General features: G+C 48.4%; 1 protein-coding gene across 2 annotated transcripts in view; it reads left to right on the top strand.

Annotated features, from left to right (window-relative positions):
• Pgbd5 (piggyBac transposable element derived 5) overlaps positions 1–6,955 on the top strand; it is a 64,888-nt gene extending 57,933 nt beyond the window's left edge. For both annotated transcript variants that reach the window (NM_171824.2, XM_030243379.1), the window contains exons 5-7: positions 1,561–1,758; positions 4,047–4,152; positions 5,318–6,955. In NM_171824.2, coding sequence (NP_741958.1) covers positions 1,561–1,758; positions 4,047–4,152; positions 5,318–5,513 — 500 coding nt within the window. In that variant the 3' untranslated portion in view covers positions 5,514–6,955. The remainder of the gene's footprint in view (positions 1–1,560; positions 1,759–4,046; positions 4,153–5,317) is intronic.
• Positions 6,956–18,247: the final 11,292 nt, after the last annotated feature.

The following is an 18,247-nucleotide window of genomic DNA, read 5'->3' as shown; positions in this document are numbered from 1 at the left end:
CAGCTGCCCTGTGTGTCTGGGTTCTGGTGTTTTCGTGGTGTGTGAGTCCTGGGCTCGCTGTCAGGTGACAGCAGTGGCACAGAGCCCTGCCAGTCTTCTGGGCATTCCTTTGTGTGTACTTTGCTGTGTGGTTCTGGCCATAAATGGCCTGGAGGAAAAGCCTCTCATAAAAAAGGGTCTAGAAAGTAGCAGAGTCATCCTCCGTAGCTGGTGAGTCTCCTTCCCATCTGGCAGAGACCCGTGTGGCCAGGGATGATCCTTCAGGCCTCAGAAAGGTCCTGGGCTCCTGGAGCAAGAGGCTGGCTGTTCTTTGCAGACTGGATCAGCCTCCCTTGACTTTGGGAGATGCTGGATGTAAAAAGCAGAGACCTAAATGCCAAGCTATGCTGGGGACAGCTGAGAAAGCATCACTCATAGACAGAAGCTACTAGAATTGAGACATTTTGCTCTGTAACACAGTGGATATCAGGCCTTAAAACTGAACCCTCTTGTATTGACCCAGCTTACATCCTGGGCCTGGGAAGCCTGGTTGAAGTGCGGGAACAGGCTGCCCCAGCTAGCCAGCATTGCAGTCTAGGTAAGAATAGCCCTCTGCACTGGGTGGTGCCGGCAGACTCAGCCCATCTGTGGCAAGAACCTGGCAGGAGATCAGACAGAGGACGGAAGGGAAGCTGCAGGACATGTGACACAGCTGCTTTGGAGGAGGTCTGGCCCTCCATGAAGCACAGTGGGGAGTTGGCCTGCTGTCTGAGACCTATGGTCTGCGGAGGCATGTCCATAGAAGTGTAACCCTTGATGGTGTGTGCATATGTACGCGAGGGTCCACCTTTTGATTTGCTCTCAGCACTGGGAGTTGGAGTATGTGCTCGTGTGTGTGTGTGTGTGTGTGTGTGTTTCCAGTCTTAGATCTATAGAGCCGCATGAGTGTTGGACACGGCCTGGGCCTCTGGGGCACCTTTCCCCAGGAGGATTTAGGAGAGTTGCTTCTGAGATCCCCAGGGAAAGGCATTCCCTGGCTCAGCAAGCTAGGAGCTGGGTGGAGGAGGGTAACTGGATATGGAATTTTGCCTTTTCTGAGGCTAGGCAATATAGAAATGATATCACTATGAATTTTTAGAAGCATCTAGAGCCATTGAGTTCTTCACAGTGGAATGCCACATGTCGTGTCTTCAGTGACAAGAGCCCCAAGAGCTGATGGGCGTGTCCATCCCGAGGTCTCTGGCTGTGTTGTTGGGCACAGCCATACCATCCTTATCACCGCAGCTATTTACCGGTGGGCCATTCCTAATGTACATGTGACACCTTAGCAAATTCCATTTATGGACACAGATAGGATGCTTTGCCCCACAGGGCCAATGAAGAGCCCCGTTGATAAGGGCCATATTGTTGCATTAATCCATTGCTTGCATTAGTTATGGCCTCAGTGACCTTCAGGTGTGCTCTTATAGAGGGGTGGGGAAAGGCCTCAGCAGCTGCCTCTGAGGGTTCGCCCTCCTTCCCCGATTGTGGGTGGGGCACCCTGACAGTGGGTCATGTGAGAGTTTGCATCTTTCCTTCCAGGGATCTACTGCTGTGGCCTCCTCAGCTCTAGGAAGAGTGACTGCACAGGTCTCCCTCCATCCATGTTGACCAACCCTGCCACCCCACTCGCCCGGGGCCAGCACCAGATCAGGACAAAGGGCAACATGTCACTGATCTGCTGGTACAACAAGGGGCACTTCCGCTTCCTGACCAACGCCTACTCCCCTGTGCAGAAAGGTGAGTGTACAGGAAGGGGGGCACCCAGGGCACAAGCATGGAGGGCCCTCATGCGGTCTGTGTCCCTCATAGTTGTGCTATCCTGGGAAGGGGCAGGTAGGAGCTGCACGAAGCTCTTAGCTTGCCTTGATTGGCAGGTGGCTTGGTCTCATCATCCTGTTGGGGTGTGATAGCTCTGTTTTTTGGGCATGGTAATAGGCTATGCTGTGGGTGGAGTTTGTGGATCATTTTATCAGCTCTGACTCCTGGAAGCAAAGCGCCTGTGTGATCCTGGCTGCCAGGCAGCTTGCTGTTGCCCTTGCTAATTTTCCAGGGATTTAAAATTGACTCAGAGTAGAGGGACTTAATTAGCCCAGAGTCTGTATTTAAAGAAACTGACAGCTAAGACCTTGTTAAACTGCTGAGACAAAAATTGAGAGGATCGCAAAGGAATCTGCAGACACTTCCAAAGCGGTGTGCACATGAACGGCTTGCATTCCTATGTGCATACTGGGTGTGTGACATGCATGCTCCTGGGGTGTACCATGTGTGCGGTGTGTGTGTGTGTAGTGTATAGTGTATACACATACCATGTGTTTATCATGTGTGTGTTTATATATATGTGTGTATATATGTATATATACCACTACGTATTGTGTGTGTGTTTGTGTGTGTGTATAGTGTATATACATACCATATGTGTTTATATGTGTGTGTGTAGTATATATACATATCATGTGTTTTATATATATATATATATGCATACACATGTGTATATATGAATATATATACCACTATATAGTGTGTGTATACACATACCATATGTGTGTTTATATGTGTTTATATGTGTTTATATGTATGTGTGTGTGTATATATATATATATATACACACTGCTATATAGTATGTGTATATGTGTACATATATATATATACATATATATATATATATATATATATATATATAGTGTGTACACATACCATGTGTTGTGTGTTTGTATGTCTCTGTGTGTGTGTATATATATATATATATATATATATATATATACTGCTATATAGTATGTGTGTGTGTGTATATATATATATTGCTATATAGTATGTGTGTGTGTATATATATATATATATAGTATACACATACCATGTGTGTGTTTATATATATATGTATGTGTGTGTATATGTGTATATATACCACTATATACTATGTGTGTGTATATACACACACACACACATATATATGTGTGTATATATATATATATACATATATATATATATATAGTGTATACACATACCATGTGTGTATTTATATATGTGTGTGATACATGTATATATACACTATATAGTGTATATATATATTATGTGTTTATATATGTGTATATATGTATATATACCACTACATATACTACACACACACACACACACACACACGATAGATAGATAGATAGATAGATAGATAGATAGATAGATAGATAGACAGACAGACAGACAGACAGACAGTATATGTATGGTCATGTTACATGTGTGGTCTACATGTGCTTCTGTGGTACAGTGTACGTATGTATTTATGTTCTCCACATGGTGTATGCCTCTGTAGTCTGACATAAAGCTAGCCAGCACAGTGGGAAGCCCTAACTATGTCCGGGTGCCTGTGGACACCTTTGTTCCTGTGGCCTGCAGAGGGGATCCAGACAGTGCACAAGCAGGCCAGAGGACAGACGTCAGACAGTAGCCATTGGTGCAATAAAATGGGGAGATCCTGTGGGTTCCCTTTTAGTCCCCAGGCTCTGCTGGTTATGAGTTGTGCCATGGCTCTGGGGGCCCGTTGGCTGCGCTCCCTTGGTGTGTGTAGAGGAACATTCTGGGTAGATGAGCAACTAAGGGGTCATGGAGCAGCCCCTGAGAGGTGTGAGCGTGTTGGGCCTGGGGTGGAAGGGCTGGCCTCCTTGTTCCTCTGAGACATGATCCCACCCACGCTGTGAACAGCCCAGAGACACTGCCGCTATTCCCACCCTCCCCCAGCCCCTGACCAAGTCATCCAATATAGAGGGGAAAGAGAAGCCTTCTTCCCCTCACTTCTCCTCAGGCCTGTCCCGGGAGCATCTGCATGTGCCTGTGACTGTGTCATTGTCCCTGTGCTCACGAAGCCACCAAGTCTAGGTAGCAGATAACTGTGCACTTGTCTGCCTCCGATGCCTCCTCACACCCACCGCTCTGCTGAAGCACGTGATGGACGGTGCTGGTCCAGTGTCCCACCATGCCCCACGCCCAGGAACTGGGCAGCCTGGATGGGGACTGAGCTCCTGTCTCCCCCACAGGCGTCATCATCAAGAGGAGGAGTGGGGAAATCCCCTGCCCTCTGGCCGTGGAGGCCTTTGCGGCTCACCTCAGCTACATCTGCAGATATGACGATAAGTACAGCAAGTGAGTGTGTGGGCGGCTGGGGGGGCATGGGCAGCTGGGGGTGCGTGGGCAGCTGGGGGGTCGTGGGCAGCTGGGGGGGCATGGGCAGCTGGGGGGCGTGGGCAGCTGGGGGGGGCGTGGGTGGATGGTGTACGTGTGAGTGGCATCTGGTGTTTGGGAGACTGATGTGCATTCAGGTGATGTCAGATGTGTGGGCAGCCAGTGGGTGCCTGGGTGGCCAGTGTGCCTGCGAGTGGCATCCGTTGTTTGGGCGGCTGCTGGGTGCATGGGCGGCCGGCCAGTGTGCATGGGGTAACATGACAACACACTATAACACTATCGCAGTGGTGTGTAGGGAGGGTTGTGTTAGCCCAGACATAGTGAAGAACATAAATATGGGGCATGAGGACCCATGAGGTAGTCTCGGGCCCTCGTCCTGCCCACAGGTGGCCTACACACCCATCTCCTCTAGAAATCCCTGCACTCCACTCACATCCCAGGCCTCCAGCCCCACCTGAGGTACCCGCCACTGCTCATACCCCATTGGTGGGCATCTTGGCACATAGTTCAGCCTTTATCTTCTAGGCTTTGTCCATCCAGAGCTGGACTCCCCGGTGGTCTTCATATATGATGTAGCCAAGATGTAGAGGCAGTAAACAGGATAAGAGAATCAAGGCTCTGGGCGTAGTATCCTCAGGGTCAGCCCCAGGGTCCTGAGTCTTCCCTGAGGGAAGACAAATGGCTAACAGGAGCACATTTGAGAAGAGAGAGAGAACACATCACGAGGCCTGGAACTGAGGGATTAAGCATTTAGATGTGGATGGGCTGAGAGAAGGGCCCTGAGAAGGCAGATGCTGGAGGATGGGGCAGGGCCTGTCATAGCCCCGCCCCTGAGCCCCGCCCACAGCTGGTTCCCAGTGCATCACCAGAAGGGAGTTCTTCAGATGCACTGGCCTGACACTCAGCCTCTAGGCTTCTCTCCCCTGAGAGCTATAACCAGCATGCCCATTGTGAGACTTTTCTGAGGAGATGTGGACAAACACCTGCTCTCCTCCACTGGACACTAGTGACATATTAAAGAGTTCCCTCAGTCTTGTGGGTTTTATTCACTTGCTAAGTCCTAATGAGGGGGGCGCGTAAACCTCAGGGAACAGCTACACAGCGCCGTGCCTCCTCCTCTTCCCAGGTATTTCATCTCTCACAAGCCAAACAAGACGTGGCAGCAAGTGTTCTGGTTCGCCATCAGCATCGCCGTCAACAACGCCTACATCCTGTACAAAATGTCAGACGCCTACCACGTGAAGAAGTACAGCCGGGCACAGTTCGGAGAGAGACTTGTCAGGGAGTTGCTGGGCTTGGAGGACTCATCGCCAGCCCACTGAGACTGCTGGCCCAGGGGTGTCAGGGACAAGGAAGGAGCCTGTCACCTGCCTGCTGGCTGGAGGGCTCATGTGTGGTCAGAAGTCTGCTTTCCACATCACCCCCCACAAAGGGTGGCTCCCCAGAGCCTGATACAGGTGACCTCGGAAGGTACCAGCAGTAGGACCAGTGGACCGTGCTCCGCTTTCCAGAGTGTGAAAGATCATGACGGGCTCAAGTTCAGACCAGGCAAGCTTACAAAATGGACCCCTCGGTGCCACCCCACAGCATCCGGGGCATGGGTTCCTAGCACTCTCCCATGAGATCAGCTTAGATGGCTCCCTTGGAAGAAGAGATGCAGTGTGGTGCCATTAAAACTCAGAGCCAGGGGGGGCAGGGGCGGCTGCAGCTTGCTGACTGTAAACAGGGTGCTCCTGTTCTGTCCTCCACGGGACTGCAGCGAGCAGGGCGAGGAGGGGAGAACAATGCCGGGTTTTTGTTTTTTTTTTTTGTTTTGGTTGGTTGTTTTGTTTTGTTTTGTTTTCAATGTATCTTCAGGTTAATTCCCTACTGTTGCTTAAGGTCTACTGTGAACAGATGTGCCCCCCACTCCCCACTCTCTGACACCACATACCTTCACAGCTCCCTGCATGATCACAGTTCTGTTTCTGGCCTGTGGCAGGTTAGGAAGGGCCGCTGGCTTCCAGGACAGATGTAGCTAGCTATGGCTACCAAGGCCTGGGGAGCCTGCAGACTGAATACTCTGTCACCTTGTCACTGTTGGCAGAATTACCTGTCTTGAGAACTCTATAGCATCATGAAAACAAAATCCTTCACCTCCCTCTGTCTGTGAGAATGGGGTCCCCTAGAAAGTCACAGCAGGATTAGGAGGCCCTGGCTGGGGACTGACCCTGTGGGATCTCCCATAGGCCCAGGTCCTTCCCACCAGAGGTTGACATCTCTCCATGGAGCCTGAGCCTCAAGGTGGGCCCACTGTCCCCACAGATGGGATACAAGGATTTTTCCACACCTTGCAGCCCTTCCTCCTGATCTAATGGCACCTAATGTCCCCAGATGCAGACTGTCCTCGGCAGGGGCTTTGGGGCACTTCCTCATCCTTTCAGTGAGCCGAGGCGTGGCTGGCAGCAGAATGCTCTCCACACCTTGTCACATCTGTGTCCACTCTCTCCACAAGCACCCTCGCCTGCGGTGGGACCCGCAATGCCACAGATCACAGGCCCAACTTCAGTTTGTGTTTAAGATAACCTTTGCTGTACCCTTAATGGGATCAAAAGCACTTTCACCACACGGAGAAATATATTTTCAATTTGTGATGCTTTTCTACAAGGCCCACTCTTCCTGAGTTCAGGTGTTTCCAACGCTTAGGGAGCCTAATGAAGGCCAATGACTTTTTCTTTTCTGTCCAAACAAGAAAAATAAAAAATAAAAGTCTATTTAGATGTCGGCTGTTAGTATGTGATTTTGTTTCAAAGAGTTAGAGAGCTGTTCCCCTTGAACTTGCTTTCCCATGGGTGACCAGGAACGTATGAGCTGAACTGTTCTTAGAATCTTGAAACATTGAACAGTTTATAAAAAGAAACCAGTTAGGATTTGATGTGTGAATATATTTTATATACATATATATACATATATATGTATGTATTCATATATATATATATATATGTATATATATATATATATATATATATATATATATATATATATACACACACATATACACACGTGGGTGAATGTTAGTAGCAGTTCTGAGTGTAGTTGTTCAGGCCCCCCCCCATTATTTTTAGTCTTGGTTACCTGAGGTCAACTGTGATCCAAAAAATACTAAATGGAAAATTACAGAAACAAAGAATCCATAAGTTGTAAGTTTTTATTACAGCACATTGCTACAGTTGTTGTATTTTATCGTTAACTTCTTTCTGTGACTAATTAAACTTTATCCCAAGAGTGTACGTAAAGGAAGAAACATAGCGTGTAATTCTAGCACCCACGGAGGGTCTTGGGGTTCAGAAATATATTCCCTGCTGAAGGGTGGATAGGAACTGTTGAGTCTCCCACAGACTGTAGTGTGCACCTGAGACCAGCAGGTGGCGATGTTCTACAGACTGTCGACTGCTGGAGCCTTCCTAGGTTAGAGGTGCTGTTGGTGGCTCTCTTGCCACCTGTTCTGTAAATAGCGGTGTGGGGGTGGGGTGGGGGGGAATGGTAGCTAGGCAGTGGCGGGAGGGGCACTGCAGCCTGTGAGGCATCTGTAAGTTGAAGAGCTTTTCTTTTTTCATGAAGGTCAGAATGGCATGTGGTATGGGTTTAGAAAGCCTTCCAGACCTAGACCTTGCCTCCACAGCATTGGTAAGATGTCAGGACTCACAGCTTCTCTTGGTCTTCAAGCAGACACTGGCTTTTCAGGAATCAGATAACCCCAGTGACCAGGGAGAGAGGCCCTTATGTCAGCTTCCTGTCACCAAGACAAAGGCTGGTCCCCTAGATTGGAGGACAGTGTTTATTTAGTTCACTCTGCACATTGTACTAGCATTGGCTCTTTCTGCTTTGGGTTAAGGCAGAATTTCTTGACAAGAGGACATGGTATAACAAAGATGTTGACGTCATGACAGGCAGGAAAGAGGGGAGGGAGGAAGGATAGAGCCCAGGCCCAGGATCCCTCTTCAAGGGCATACCCTGTTCCACTAGACACCCTTCCTAAAGGTTCTGCCACCTCCCAGGAGTGCCATAGACAGAGGAAAATGTCTTCAAATCTCAGCCTTGGAGAGGACACTGAAGATGCACAAGACCCAAATCCTTCCTGCATACCCCATAAGCCACCACCTCCGCAGGCCTGGAAGAATACATGGGGCCGGTGGCATGTCCGCATCCCACGGTCAGTGAGGCCTCTCTCCATTTAAGCATGTTCTTTGTTAGCAGGCACAGAAGTGAAAGACCCATGTGTTCCAGACCCTCCCATTTCTTCAAGGCACCTGGCTCTCGAGGCTCGAAGCAGCTCAGGCTCTGAGGTTGTAGTGTGAACTCAGCTCAGATTGTAAAAAGTTATGTATTTGCCACTTTCCTTTCCAGGTTCAGTATTTGCCCGACAAGAGCCTCAAACTGGGACATTGTCTTCTATGGTCATTGGGTCATCTTTGAATACTTAGGTGGGTCATCCTAGGCAGAAACTCCTTGGCTGCTAGCCAGGGAGGCCAACCACCAAGATGGAATAATCTGTATGCAGGCGTCCAGATGGACACTACCCCGACCCAAGGCCCGAAGGGTTCAGATCTCTCATCTACAGCCAGGCCATGGGTGGCGGCTTCCCAGAAGCCAGGTTCAGCACCTGACTGTGTGGGTGCAGGAGTGTGTATGCGGCCATTACCACAAGGGCGGGTGGGCAGCACCATGGGCACTTCCTGTGATGCAGGTGGGATAGATCCCACTTCCTCTGGGCTCATTAAGAGTACAGGTCATGTTCTGTTTGTGTGTGGCCTGCCTGCAATGGGTTAACACAAACAGGTAGTTGACAGGCCCTGGGCAAGGCCCTCTCTTCCTACCCAATGTGTACACAAAAGCTAAGTATAAACACACAGGTTAAAAAAACAAAAAACAAAACAAAACGATTAATAAGGCAGAGAAAATTTAGGGTTTTTTGTTTTGTTTTACTGTAAGTTTCCTTCTAATGTTGCAGAGAGAGAGACAGACAGACAGACAGACCGATAGACATCTGGGTCTAGAGAGGTGGCTTAGCAGTTAAGAACATTTGCTGCGGGGCTGGTGAGATGGCTCAGTGGGTAAGAGCACCCGACTGCTCTTCCGAAGGTCCGAAGTTCAAATCCCAGCAACCACATGGTGGCTCACAACCACCTGTAATGAGATCTGATGCCCTCTTCTGGTGTGTCTGAAGACAACTACAGTGTACTTACATATAATAAATAAATAAATCTTTAAAAAAAAATAAATCTTAAAAAAAAAAAAATTTGCTGCTCTTACAGAGGACCCAAATTCAGTTCCCAGCACCCACACTAGGTAGTTCATAAGAACCTATAACTCCAACTCCAGGAATCCTACACGCACATTCTGAACTCTGCAGAAACCTGCACTCAAAAAGTGCATGCACACACACCTGCATATGCACACACACATGCATATGCACACACACCTGCATATGCACACACATGCACATAAATATTTTTAAAGATCACCTGGAGGCTCCTTGAGCTTTGCAATGGATGGATGGATTCAGTTGGATGCATTTTTAGGTATAAGGTAAGGATCTGGGGTTGAGGGCTGTGGCAGGATTTCTACTTGAGGTTATTTTAATTTATATATTTTTTATGGTCATTTTGCTCTGATGCCACAGAGCCAAGCAAAATCTGAATCCGTAGGAGGACACTGTCCACCTAAACAGGCAGGCAAGGTTCTCTGGGATCCTAACAGTCAAACCAGGTTTCCAGTCTTGGCCTCACCTACAACCAGAGCCAATGACCACCAAGGGGTTCCCATATCACCAGGATGGGAGAGCCACACTGAAGCCAAGTGGAAAGGGAAGGGTGACAGATCTGGGGCTGAAACGTGGTCAGCACTGACCCTGGAGGATCAGTATGTTGGCCTCTGGGTTTCTTGATCATCTTTGAAATGGTGTCAGATTTGAGTGGCCCCAGGGCTGGATGGAGTCTGATGCTTGGTTGTTACTGGGAGGCAGCCTTCAGCATTGGGGAAGTATCTAGCATGAAGTCAGAGACTGGGGACAACTTGCCAGAGGCAACTGGCCCTGCAAGTTGCTTTTAAGGAACATTGGCATCCAGTGAGTAGAAGGTGATTTTAAATCCATCTGTAGGCCTGGGCTTGGGTACCCCAAGGAAAAGATATGTCCAGGAAGTCAAGCCCTGGCTCTGGGCTCATAGGAATACCTAGCTCACAAACGGTGACTTAGGCAGCCTATCCTGAGCCATGCTCTCCTTCCTTAAGGGGTGTATGAACTAACACCTTGAACACAGCCTGGACCCGAGAGCACTGTCTTCTGAGCCTTCTCCTTGGGGTGGAGGTTCCTGCCCATTCTTGGGGAGTAGTCACGATGGGACTTCACTTCCCATCTCCTTCTAATCATAGACTGTTCTGGATGCTAGCAGTTCCCATGACCTCTGCCCTGTTGGCCCTTGCACCCTTTGTCCCCACAGGTACCACAGTCACAAGTGCACAGACCCAAAGATGATGTGTGAGCAAAGGAGATTTGAAAGGGAGCCCCTTGCCCAGTGTCAGGGCTCTTGAGTGACTTGGCCAATCACCTGTGATCTAGACACCTGGGGATTTGCATAATACCTTTTCCAAGAGAAATCCTAATTACTAAGTCAACCCAGGGAAGTCCTTCTTGACTGAAGTTCAAATAAATGAGAGGGGTACAGCTGGGCCTTGGTGAACATCCTAGAAGGCCACAGTGAACAGGAACTGTTGCTATTAACAATGGCTCGTGAAGAGGATGATTTCATTTTCCAGGGTTCTGGTTTTATATTTTATTGCAAGAGAACAAAAGTATTTTGAGGACTGGAGAGATGGTGTCTTAGTTAGGGTTTTACTGCTATGAACAGACATCATGACCAACGCAACTCTTATAAGAACATTTAATTGGGACTGGCTTACAGGACCAGAGGTTCAGTCCATTATCATCAAGGTGGGAGCATGGCAGTGTCCAGGCAGGCATGTGGAGGAGGAGCTAAGAGTTCTACATCTTCATCTGAAGGCTGCTAGGAGAAGACTGGTTTCCAGGCAGCTAGGATGAGGGTCTTAAAGCCCACACCCAGTGACACACCTACTCCAGCAAGGCCACACCTCCTAACAGTGCCACTCCCTGGGCCAAGTATATACAAACTATCACAGATGGCTTCATGGTTAAGAGCAGTTGTTGCTCTTGTATAGGATCTGGCCCTAGTACCTAGCACCCATAAGGTGGCTCACAACCAATCATTTGTAACTCGAGATCCAATAAATCCAATAATCTGCATTAAACCTCTGCTGGCATCAGGCATACATGCTGGGAAATATACATGCATGCAGGGTGCAGATACATACACACACACACACACATACATACATACATACATATACACATAGCCACATACATACATACACACATAGACACATACATAAATACATACATACACACATAGGCACATACATACATACACACATAGACACATACATACATACATACATACACACATATATACATACACACATAGACACATACAAACATACATACATACATACATACATACAGGGAAATAACTCATGCCTCTTGCTCATAAACTAAAAATGATTCTGAGCAGCACATCTTTCATAAAATAGGACATTAAAATATTTATTTTAATAATTTTCAGTGTGCATGTGTGTGTGTGTATGCATGCACGCACACTTGTTTTTCTATTGTGTGCCAAAACACAGAGGGGCCAGAAGAAGACAACGGATCCCCTGGTGCTAGAATTACAAGTAGTTTTGAGCAACTCACTGTGGGTGCTGGGAACTGAACACTGGTCCTCTGCAAGAGCTGTGAGGGTTCTTAACTTCTGAGCCATTTCTCGAGCTCCACCTTTAAAATATTTTTGCAATACATTATAACAATGCTTGTAGGTTTCCTGCTGGCCAAAGATGTTTCTAAACCTTTTTTTTTTTTTTTTTTTTTTTAATTTCAGTGATTTTTAAGCTCCCAGTAAGTGCAGAGTTTACCTTCACCGCTCTCTGTATATGCTGATGATAACTTTTAAACAAACGGTGACTGTCTCCAGCTCCCGTTCTTGATCTCTTCCCTCTCCGGTCCTGTCCGCATCTCTGCAGCACCTTCTTTCTATCTCCACCTTTGCTCTCCTTCCCCGGGATTCCTCTGGTTGAAGGAGAGTTAGAGGGACATACGTAGACAAGAAAAGGAAAATGAGGCTCTCTGAGAGGGCGGCTTCTTGTTCCCAGAAGTCATTGCGAGAAGGCGTGGGGGGTGGGTATCTAAACAGGACCAATAGGGGCGAGAGGAAGACTTGGGGATTTATAAAATACCCAGGCCGGAGCGGACTCCCACGGGGTTTCTCCAGCCCGAAGGAGCGAAGCCGTTACTTTTCTTTTTTCCATGGTGTCTCCTGGATGTTCAGTTCTTTGTCCAGCCCAGAGAAGGAGTTCAGTGACCCCCTAGATGACTCCCAGCACCCCCATCACATTTCCTGGCTTCTCCTGTTCAGTTTGGAGACGCCTACTTAAGGGTGTACATCTGACTACAAATCGAAGACTTGTAGAATGCCGTGATAATCTGGTAAGGGCTCCTTCTGAGCAAGGGGACACCCCAACAACTAGCATGGTCGAACCCCGTCAGCCCCACCGCCATTGCGAACAAGGAGAATCAGGGAGCGGGCTTCAGTCGGTCACTGACTTCCTACGGCTGGGTGGAGGTGGCTGGCAGGAGATGTTTCCTAAGGGAACGAGAGCAGGAGCTCCTGCCAGAACTCCTGGGTCAAGAGATCTTGCGAAGTGGATCTCAAGGAACTAATTGTCTTCCCGGGGAGGAAGAGAGCTCTTCCCACTTGCTATACCTGAGAAAGGGCCGTGGGAAGGTCACCACAGGCCTCTCTCTGCTCAATTGCTCTCAGCCGGCATTGGGCTCTTGGGCCCTTGAGCTGTAAATAGCGAAGAGTAGGCAACTGGGGCCCGCAGGAGGCAAGGAAGACTTGCTCCATTTCCTCTTGAGCAAAACTCAAAGTAGTCATGAAGTTTTCTGATGTAGAGGGAAGAAAGCCTGCTTTGAGGTCAGGGTGGGGAGAGCCTGAAATTCAAATGAAGGAGGGTACGACTGAGCAAGAGGGCAGAGGCTGTCTGCGTAGGAAAGCTTTGTTGCAGGTTGGTACCTCTGAGGGGCCTTAGCTGTTTCTCCAGAGCCCACATGGATACTTTTGGGTATCAGGGCAAATGCTCTCTTACACATATGCCCCCTCCTTAGCCCAGGCTCCCACCACCCCCACCCCCGTGTCCGTGCTGTATATGTAACGCTCTCTGCTGGCCTTGCAGAAAACAAACAGCAGGCTCCGGAGGCCCCTAAGCTGACGGGTTAGTAGGGAAAAAACTCAGAGCAGTGCCTGTGGGGCTGCAGGGGAGACTCAGTGGTACAGCCTTACCCTGGGTTCCACCTCTGTGACAGTCAGTTCATACAGCTAAAGGACACTTAAGGGTTTCCCCAGCCTCGACCTTGTAGCACTAAAATGGCTACATCTTGGAAGCGCATGTGAAAGTGCTGTTGTAGCCCAGGACCAGGTGCTGCCAGCAACAGGTGGCAGCCAGAAAGGATCAGCCTGCTTGGGTGCAGGGCTGGAAAGGAGGGAGGGCCCCACCGGGTCTCAGTGGCTGGAAAGGAAGGCCCCACCGGGTCTCAGTGGCTGGAAAGGAAGGCCCCACCGGGTCTCAGTGGCTGCTCCTTCTACCTGGTATCTCTAAGCCTGTTTCTCTCTGTTTGAGGATGAGTGTTCTTCCCCACCCCCTTGCTGCCTGCTTTTGCTCTAACCTACTATGCGCTCAGTACCCCCCCCCTTCCCGTTTTGTTTTTACTTCTCCTTTGCTGTAGCAGAAATGGGATGAGGAGAAAGCATTCTGTACTCTTCCAATTACAGGTACATGGCACAAATTATTCACGCTGGGTGGAGTCCATGCTTGCGCCTAGATTATAGATGTAAGAAACGGATCAGAGGTAGCATCTCTCTGGGTTGTAACGGTGGGTTTTAATACTAGGAGGTCATTAAGGTCACGGGGTATTACACATGGGCACATGGGCACATGGGCAAGAGTAAATAATCCAAGCAGGTACCCATGCCCAAGTCCACTTCCTTCATCCTTGTCGGAATGTTGAGCCCTTGGCCCCATGTTTGTGTCATGATGTGTAACAGGGAAGGTGGATAGGAATAGCCAGTTTCAAATGAAAACTGGGCAAGAGCAGCTGATAAATAGCAGTGGCTGAACACAGGCCCAGCGCATGTCTGGAGCCATTCAGACCAACCTGGAGGGACCCTGAGCCAAATGTAACCTGTTTCAGTTGGATGACACTAGGCTTGGGGTCAAGTCACAGGTGAAGCCCCCTGGCTGCTCATCTGGGGATCAGAATGTGACAGGCACCAGAGGCACAGCTGTAAGAAAAAAATAACCCCGCCTGTCAGCTGTGACGGAGAACGGGCTGGTAACCCCTTTCTCTGGCATTTCTGTAAATGAGAATGGGAATTATAAATTGATCCCAGAGTGAGGCAGAGCCCAAAGTCTGGGCTTTTAGAAAACACACTCATGATGAGGCTTGGCACCTCCCCCCCCCCCACACACACACTTCCCGACCCTTGCCCAGACCTTGATTATTTGTAACTATGTAACAGGATTTGTAACCTTGTGACATGATTTGTAACTATGTAACACATGTGACCGGTGGGCTGATGAGCTAACACCTACCTACCTCCTGTCTGCATCTGTCTCCAGCTCTGTGAAGTCTGTGAGCTACTGATCACTGCTGGTATCTTAACTGTGGGGTTTGGGGTGGTGTGAGGCTGGAGCAGACCATCCCCATCACACAGCGTGCTCTTACTGGACTCAGTCAGTGCAGCTCCTGGCACCTCTTGGAGCTGATGTGATTTATACAGAGTGATTCTTCTGGCAAATCCAGTGTTTTGAAGACTGGTGGCATCAAAATGTCTTGAATGCAAACAGAACTATGGGAAACCTGGGCCTGATTCCCTGTGGCCAAGGACAAGACAGGCATGTCCATAAGAAAGATTGGAAGAAAAAAGTGGGAGGTGGGAGGGGCCTGCATCGTGGACAGGTGTGGAAAACCCATTACGTAAGCCAGCCTCTCCCTAGGACAGACTGGCGTGCACTGGCTGCCTACTGCTGACAGCCTGGAGAGGACGAGGGACTACAGGTAGGGAACCCTGGCCCAAGACTTCTGTATCTCTCCCCCTCGATTTTATGGCACATGGGGCAAACCAGTTCCAAGATCACCACCCTCCAAAGTTACCACCCAGCTGCTTTCTCAAACACGGGGCAGATTTTTATTCTCAGACACTCAAAATCCTGATCTCCTTTGTCAGAAGGTGTGATCCCAGCATCCCCTGGGAGGTCTCCCTTATAGGTGATGATGGGAGAATTCTGACCACCTTTGTTCTCACAACTTTGTTCAGCGGAGTCTGAAGTAAGAGAGGGTACTGAGTTGTTGAGGCTGTCTGCCTTCATATGCAGGCACACGCAAATTGGTTGTGAGCCTGCTTTTAGGCTTTTAGGTTGTCTTAGGGTTTCATGGCTGTGAAAAAACACCAAGACCAAAAGCAACACGGAGAATAGGGGTTATTTTTGCTTGTACTTCATATCAAGTTCATTATCGAGAAGGAAGCTGGGGCAGGAACTCAAGCAGGGAAGGAACCTGCAGGCAAGAGCTGATGCAGAGGCCATGGGGGGTGGGGGTGCTGCTCACTGGCTTGCTCCTTATGGCTTGCTCAGCCTGCCTTCTTGCAGAACCCAGGACCACCAGCCTAGGTGTGGCACCACCCACCATGGGCTGGGACCTCCCATATCAATCACTAAGAAAATGTCCTACAGGCCAATCTTTTCACATTTTTATTTATTCTTCTCTCATACAATACATCTGCTTCCCCTCCCTCCACACCTCCCTGCCTCCCCACCTCTCCTTTCCCCCATGTTCACTGCCCCCAGTGGGCAGGCCTCCCAGGGTTATCTACTGAACACAGCACAACAAGATATAATAAGACCAGGTACAAACCCTTCATCAAGGCTGGGTGGGGTAGCCCAGTGGATGAAAAGGATCCCAAGAGCATAAGAGTCAGAGACACCCCCACTGTCAGGAGCCTCCCCCCAAAACACCAAGAACTTAGTTGATTCTTTTCTTTTAGGGTTCTTGACCCCCTCTGGCTCCTACAATTCCCCTTCCCGGTCTTCTGCAGGGTTCCAAGCTCCAAGGGGAATGACACATGGAGACTTCAACCTAGCACTCTCTCCACCTAATGTTTGGTTGTGGGTCTCTTTGTCTACTCCCATCAGCTGCCAGAGGCAGTCTCTCTGATGACAACAGGACTAGGCATCATGAGTATATCAGAACATCATTAGGAATCATTCGTTGATCTGATTTTATTTTTATGGTGGTGGTGTTTGACTCCACTCTGAGTCTCTAGTCTATCCAGTCTCTGGTTTCTGGTCATCCAGGCAATAATGAACACAGACTCCTTCTTGCGGTGTGGGCCTCAAGTTAAACCAGTCATTGGTTGGCCACTTTCATAAGTTCTGAGCCACCATTACCCCAGCACATCTTGCATGCAGGAACAAATTGTAGGTGGAAGATTTTGTGGCTGGGTTGGTGTCCCAGTCCCACCGCTGGAAGCCTAGCCTGGTTAGAGAAGATGGCTGGTTCAGGATCCATATCATCTGCTACTAGGAGTCCTCCCTAGGGTCACTCTCGTGGATTCCAAGAAAATTCCACTGCACTAGGTCTCCACATGACCCCCAATACCCTCCAATTCCAGTCTCCCCTCCCCCTCCATTCCCCACCTCATCCCTCCTGCTCACATCCCCACCCCCAATCCACCTACAAAATCTATTCTATGTCCCCTTCCCAAGGAGATCCGTGTGTCCCCTCTTGTTTAGCTTCTCTGGGTCTGTGGTCTGTACCATGACTGTCATTTGCTTAACAGCTAATGTCCACTTATAAGTGACTGCATACCTTATTCATCTTTCTTGATCTGGGTTACCTCAGGATGATTTTTTTCTTCTAGTTCCATCCATTTGCTTGCAAATCTCACGATGTCATTTTCTAAAATGCTGAGTAATACTCCATTGAGCAAATGTACCACATTTTCTTTATCCATTCTTCAGTTGAGGGGCATCTGTGTTGTTTCCAGTTTCTGGCTAATTATAAATAAAGCTACTATGAACATAGTTGAGCAAGTGTCCTTGTGGTAGGAGGGAATGTCTTTTGGGTATACGTCCAGGAGTGGTATAGCTAGGTCTTGAGGTGGATCGACTTCCAATTTTCTGAGGAACCACCATATTGATTTCCATAGTGGCTGTACAAGTTTGCTCTCCCACAAGCGATGGAGTAGCGCTTCCCTTGTTCTACATCCTCACCAGCAGGATCTGTCACTTGTGTTATTGATTTTAGCCATCCTGGCAGGTGTAAGGTGGAATCTCAAAGTAATTTTGAGTTACATTCCCCTGGTGGCTAAGGATGTTGAACATTTATTTCTCTAGGTGTTTCTCAGCCATTTGAGATTATGCTGGTGAGGATTCTCTGTTTAGATCTGTACTCTATTTTTAGTTGGATTGTTTGGTTTGTTGATGTCTTGTGGGTTTTTTTTTTCCAGTTCTTTGTATATTTTGGATATTAGCCCTCTATCAGATGTGAAATTGGTGAAAATCTTTTCCTGTAAGCTGCCATTTTGCCCTATTGACAGCATCCTTTGCCTTACAGAAACTTTTCAGTTTCCTGAGGTCCTGTTTGTTAATTATTGATCTGAGTGGTGGTGCTATTGATATTCTGTACAGGAAGTTGTCTCCTGTGCCAATGAGTTCAAGGTCATCCCCCACTTTCTCTTCTATCAGGATCAGTATATGTAGTTTTATGTTAAGGTCTTTGATCCACTTGGACTTGAGTTTTGTGTAGGGTGATAAATATGGATCTATTTGCATTCTTCTACATGCAGACATTCAGTTAGGCCAGCAACATTTATTGACAATACTTTCTTTT

Source organism: Mus musculus, chromosome 8 (genome assembly GCF_000001635.26).
Source record: "Mus musculus strain C57BL/6J chromosome 8, GRCm38.p6 C57BL/6J".
In the NCBI taxonomy this organism is placed as follows: Eukaryota; Metazoa; Chordata; class Mammalia; order Rodentia; family Muridae; genus Mus; species Mus musculus.
The sequence above is the reverse complement of the archived record's forward strand: the minus strand, read 5'-3'. Positions and strand labels throughout refer to the sequence as shown.